This window comes from Hakea prostrata, chromosome 4 (assembly GCF_041222555.1).
Source record: "Hakea prostrata isolate BN-2017 chromosome 4, UWA_Hpros_2, whole genome shotgun sequence".
Taxonomy (NCBI): Eukaryota; Viridiplantae; Streptophyta; class Magnoliopsida; order Proteales; family Proteaceae; genus Hakea; species Hakea prostrata.
This window is the reverse complement of record NC_142603.1, coordinates 36,496,868-36,502,160: the sequence shown is the minus strand read 5'-3', so window position 1 is coordinate 36,502,160 and position 5,293 is coordinate 36,496,868. Positions and strand designations below refer to the sequence as shown.

At 33.8% G+C, this 5,293-nt stretch overlaps 1 protein-coding gene across 1 annotated transcript; it reads right to left on the bottom strand.

Moving 5' to 3' along the window:
- Positions 1–2,232: 2,232 nt before the first annotated feature.
- On the bottom strand, positions 2,233–4,969 carry LOC149018767 (caffeic acid 3-O-methyltransferase-like). The gene is made up of 4 exons (XM_089154426.1): positions 4,486–4,969; positions 3,456–3,766; positions 3,257–3,321; positions 2,233–2,760 (listed from the first exon to the last, which is right to left on the bottom strand). Exons 1-4 carry the CDS (start codon positions 4,890–4,892, stop codon positions 2,464–2,466), a joined length of 1,080 nt encoding a protein of 359 aa, XP_089010552.1. The 5' UTR covers positions 4,893–4,969; the 3' UTR covers positions 2,233–2,463.
- Between the last annotated feature and the right edge of the window lie 324 nt (positions 4,970–5,293).

Below are 5,293 nucleotides of genomic sequence, written 5' to 3'. Positions count from 1 at the left end.
GTCATATGTTTTGCAAAAGAAAAAGAGAAGAAAAAAATTGGTGCTTCAATTTTACCCTCTTAATGTAGGTATTTTATCTATCTAGCCCCTTCCAACATTACTTCCACCTTCATAACTCCTCCTGACTTTGGACAAATGGTTGCTCTTCATTAGTGGAGAGATTAGTAGAGAGAGTGAAGATAGAATTTAGATTAGAGAGTTGTAAGTTAAATTTGGGGTCATAACATGCATACACTTGATTGGTTAAGGTTTACACACACACACACAAGTCAAAGTTTGGATTTTGTGATCAGCATACTCATCTCTTAATTAATTCATTTTATATCTTTTTTGAATTATGGTTGAACTTGACTTAGATTGAATATTGAATTAAAATGAGGGTTTGTCTGATTTTGATGTTTGCTCGAGGACTAGCAAAAGTTTAAGTTGGGGTTAATTTGATAGGTTCATTCCATGCATATTATTTTGACTAGTTAATTGGCTATATTTTTATGTGTTACAATTGTTTTGTATTAGTTTACCCTAATATTGCATATAAATGAATAGCTAGCATTCTTCCCCTGAATTTTTGTAATTTTGGTAATCTTATATATTTTGGCAAATTCTAATTCAGATTATTTATGCTTATAGAGAATCACCTTAGCAATTGGACTCCTTCAACAACAAGAGTTTTAATCTAAAAGTGGACACCTCACATACCAAAATTTGTAGGGGCATTATGGGTATTTGAAGAAATGTGGCCAAGAGAATCCTAATGAACCATAACATATGAAGAGTTCCTCCTTTTTACCTTCCTACATGGATTTCTACTCAAAATTATAATTTTTATTTTCTAAAAGAGAGGTTCCACAGTTCCACTAACATTCAAACTCAAATTATTAAATTTAAAGTCCAAATCCTAACCACTGGAAGATTAATTTCCTTATTTAAGTTATAATTGGAATTTGGAGATTATTTTTATTAGATTGAGTCAATGAATTCCATCCCATGTAATCTAGGAAATAACTTTATAAAAGGGAAGGGAAGTCCATCAGCCAAGTACGAATTTCAAAGGATACAAAGAGAGACGGATTTTTGAGAGAGAAGACCTAGAGAAGTTGCTGCCTTGGGCAAACTTGGAGAGAGAACTACTGGATTTTCTTCCTCAATCCTAGACTAGAGTGATGGAGTTTCTTCCTCAATCCTAGTCTAGAGTGATGTTTGGAGTTTCTTCTTCAGTCCTAGTCTAGAATGATGTTCCTTTTAACTTCTTTTTCTATGATATTTTAAATTTCTATTGCTAGAGTGTAGATGAATCCCCACATGAATTAATTTGTTGATTTCTCTCTTTCCTGCAATACAATCCTCTACTTTTCACTTTCTTCAATTTTGTTCTTAATGTCTGGCCAACATTCATGAATTTTGTGGTATGTTTTCATACATGTAACAATGGAGAATACATACTAGACATAGGGTTGATGAATCATAAATTACATCTCATGCATAATAGGTTAAACGGTTTGTTGACAGTGTCTAAGCATTCTATGTTTCATGTAATGCATTAAATTAATCTTCTATGCATAACAAGTAGAAGGGATTTTGTGTATTAGGGACCCTCAAGAGTAACAAGTGGGATGATCTAATTTAGTAATCATGTGAGCAAGGATAGAGAGGAAATTGATTATAAGAAGAGGAGAGACTGATAATTTATGACATGTTTGGTGATATCAAAACTCAAGTATTTTTGTTTATTGATTTGCTTAGTATTTCATTTGTGATTTTGTTAGTATAATTAGTAGCTAATTCTCAGTTTTGCTCACTAGATAATTATGTGTTTTTTAAGTTCGTATGTAATTTGACTTTTTTCGATCCTTGTGGGAATGTCACCCCTCATACTTCTATATTACTTGGGTGACCTTGTGCATTTTCTAGTACAACCCAACCTATAACTTTAACATAAAAATGTAGATAGATAGATAGATAGAGAGAGAGAGAGAGAGAGAGAGAGAGAGAGAGAGAGAGGCATTTTTTTTGGGTACAAAGGGGCTTTGTTATGCCGGGGGATGGTGGTACAAAAGGGCTTTGTTAAGCTCGGGGATGGGGATATTAATATGCCTCAGCAAGAGTTGAACCCACGACCTCTTCACTAATAAATGTTGGTTTCACCACTAGAATAGCTTTGCGTTGGCAGAGAGAGGCATTTTCTAGTACAACGCAACCTATAACTTTAACATAACAATGGATAGAGAGAGAGAGAGTGTTTTCATTAGAATGAAAAAGATACAAGATTGCATTCCGGGGCGTATGATCTCACCATTTGTGAAACCATTGGCCAAACAAACACTATAAGGGATCACCTAATCATCAAAAATAATACAACCAAGCAATAAGTGCTTATTCCAGTCAGAGGGAAACTTACATCTTGTACTGACCAAGCAAGAAATCCGTGCTTATTTTAATCAAAGTAAAACTTGCATTCATGGCTTACTTTATGTATTCGATGGCCCAAAGGTTAATCACAGGGCAAACCAGTTGACAACTACGAAACCCAGTTGCCTTGGCAAGTTCTTTAAAATCATTCTCAGTTCTTTCTTTTCCACCAGGGTTTATCATCATCATTAAATTGTCAATTTGATATCCAGCTCGAGCTACACGGTTAGTTTCTGCAGCTTCTGAAAGAACTGCATCAACGATTATCATTTTCCCACCTTCTGGTAATGCTTTGTAGCAGTTCTTCAGAATTTGTAAGCAATGTTCATCACTCCAGTCATGCAATATCAACTAAAAATCTCATGCAGAAACAAATAGAACAAATCAATATATCAGAATACATTAAAGTTGATATTTTTCCCTTAAATTCAAAAGGGAGGGGGTCATTTTTATTATTTTTATTTTTTATTCTTTTTTTTCCATCATCACTTGGTTGCATAGGCTCAAAGGACTTTTTTTTTTTTGGGTGGGGGTGGGGAAGATATGGAGGAACAAATGTTTGAATTTAAGACCTTCTTGATCTTACTATGTATACATAATTAAGAATCTGCAACCACTGTGCAAGAAGTACATCCACAGGAGTCTACCTACTTGTCATTGTTTAGAAATGAGTTCCATCCTTAATGTATAGTGAAAGAGGACGTTATAGTAGTGGTACCCTCTATCTCAACGGTAGAGAATTTTTCAATTCATCTCACCACTTGCACTAGGCATTTGTTTCTATTTGATTTTCTTTCTATTCAATTTCTTTTAAAATTTTATGAAGACTCATAACTATAGAACTCACTTTCATAAAGATGGCATCTCCTTTTGGAACACTATCAAACATGCTCCCTCCAACATGCTCCACACCTGCTCGTACCATTCAACCACAAGACGATAAATCTATCATTCTGCTCTTACCTGGGATCCTCAGCCATTGTGTGATAGACTATATAAAACAAAGTAGACAAAGAAGATAATGTTGATAACAAAAAGAATATTACCAGGATATGATGGTGCTTCTGCAACAACATAGGGCAAATCAAAATTAATACCCTTGATTGATGGATACTTGGAAGTAATCATTCTAAGGGCAACTGCAAATCCACCACCAACATCTACTATTGAGTTCAGGCCTTCGAACCCTTTGTATGTCTTAAGAAGTTTATTCATGGTAATGGTGGTTTGGCCTTTCATTGCCTCGTTGAAAAGAACATTGAATCTTGGATCCACACCTTGATATTCAAATGCTGTCATTCCAAATGCTTTGTTAAATGGGATTCCACCTCCAAGAATGGCTTCTTTCATGTGGAACCTACAAAAAAAATAAACATTTTTTTTAAAAAATATTTAATACACAGAAAATGTTTATCTAATATTCTTATTAATCTTCCATGAAATTACCATGATTATTACTTTCCTAATAATAATAATAAGAGGATACTATTGCATTTTTATCCCTGAATATTATTCTATTATATCTGTTAGTGTTAAATAGAAAAACACATATTTGGCTTTGTTCTATCTTGTTCTAAGTGAAGGGAAAAAAAAAAAGGAAAATTAGAAAGTATTCCAACTTCAATCATGGTTTCTCTTCCCACTTCCCTCTTCTTTATTTTATTTTATTTTTTAAATCAAATAGGATTTAAATGTAAAAGAGGGCAATATAAGAATTTTGAAAACATGATAAATGGTTAAGTTATCACTTAATCTTAATATTTTAACAATAAGAACGCATATAGTTGATATAATATTTAAAAATATGAATATAACCTTAATACACTAACTTCTGAGGAATGCAAGCGTAATAGAATTTATATCATAGAATGTTTTAACCGAAAAAAAAAATTATATCATAGAATGTATGTACAAATTGCTCGAATAATAATATCATCAGCATGACGTTACCCATGATCACATAATCACTTTTTTTAAAAAAAAATGGAAGAAAAAGAAAAAAACGGATATATTAAAAAAAAAATAAAACTAGAAACATAAAAAAAATTTAAATCAGGAAGTTGAATTCATCTGTACCAGCCCTGCATGGTGACCTTGTCTTGATGCATAAGCATCAACATCTCCAGCGATCCCTTCTCTTCATTTTTAAGGAAAAGCTTGCAGATCGGAGCTGGTCCATAAACCCTTTCAACCTTGCCATCTTCATGTGTTTTCAGTGAACAAGTGACAACTAAATAACTTGCTAAGAGTCGAAGGGCACGATCAATCATAACTGGAGCATCTGGGTTTTGTGCACCAAGCTGAGAAGCAATCTCAGAAGGTGACATTTCAGCTCCTGGACCTGCTTTATCGATGATCTCGAAAACTCCGAGCTCGACAATTGATCTCAAGACCATGGGAAGAACTGAAGAGCTTGCGAGTTGCATTGCATATAAGCAAGCTTCTTCATCTTCATACTGCAACTGTTGCTTGGTTGAATCCATGGAAATCTGTTTCTTACCACTTGGGATTCTTTCCTTCTGGTAAGCTTGGAAACTTGGGTTTCTGTGTTGAAGAGAGATGTCGTTAGTTCAATTAATAGTGAAGATCTCACCAACCCAAAATCATAAAAGAACGAATTCTAGTGGCATTAACCATGCTGAAGCTTTACTTTGTATCATGATTCGTCACCACCGAACAAAGCTGAGGCATGAGCTGTGTTATTGCAGGATATTTTTTTAAAAAAAATAATATTTGGAGTAGTTAGATGCATATGTTACAGATTCGCTTTTGAGGGATCTTTCTAATGCCACTTGTAAATTTAGGCGATATTTTTTTTTTTTATTTCAAAAGACACTCCGAGATAAATGCCAAAAAGCATAAAATAATGAAGAGAGAAAGAAGA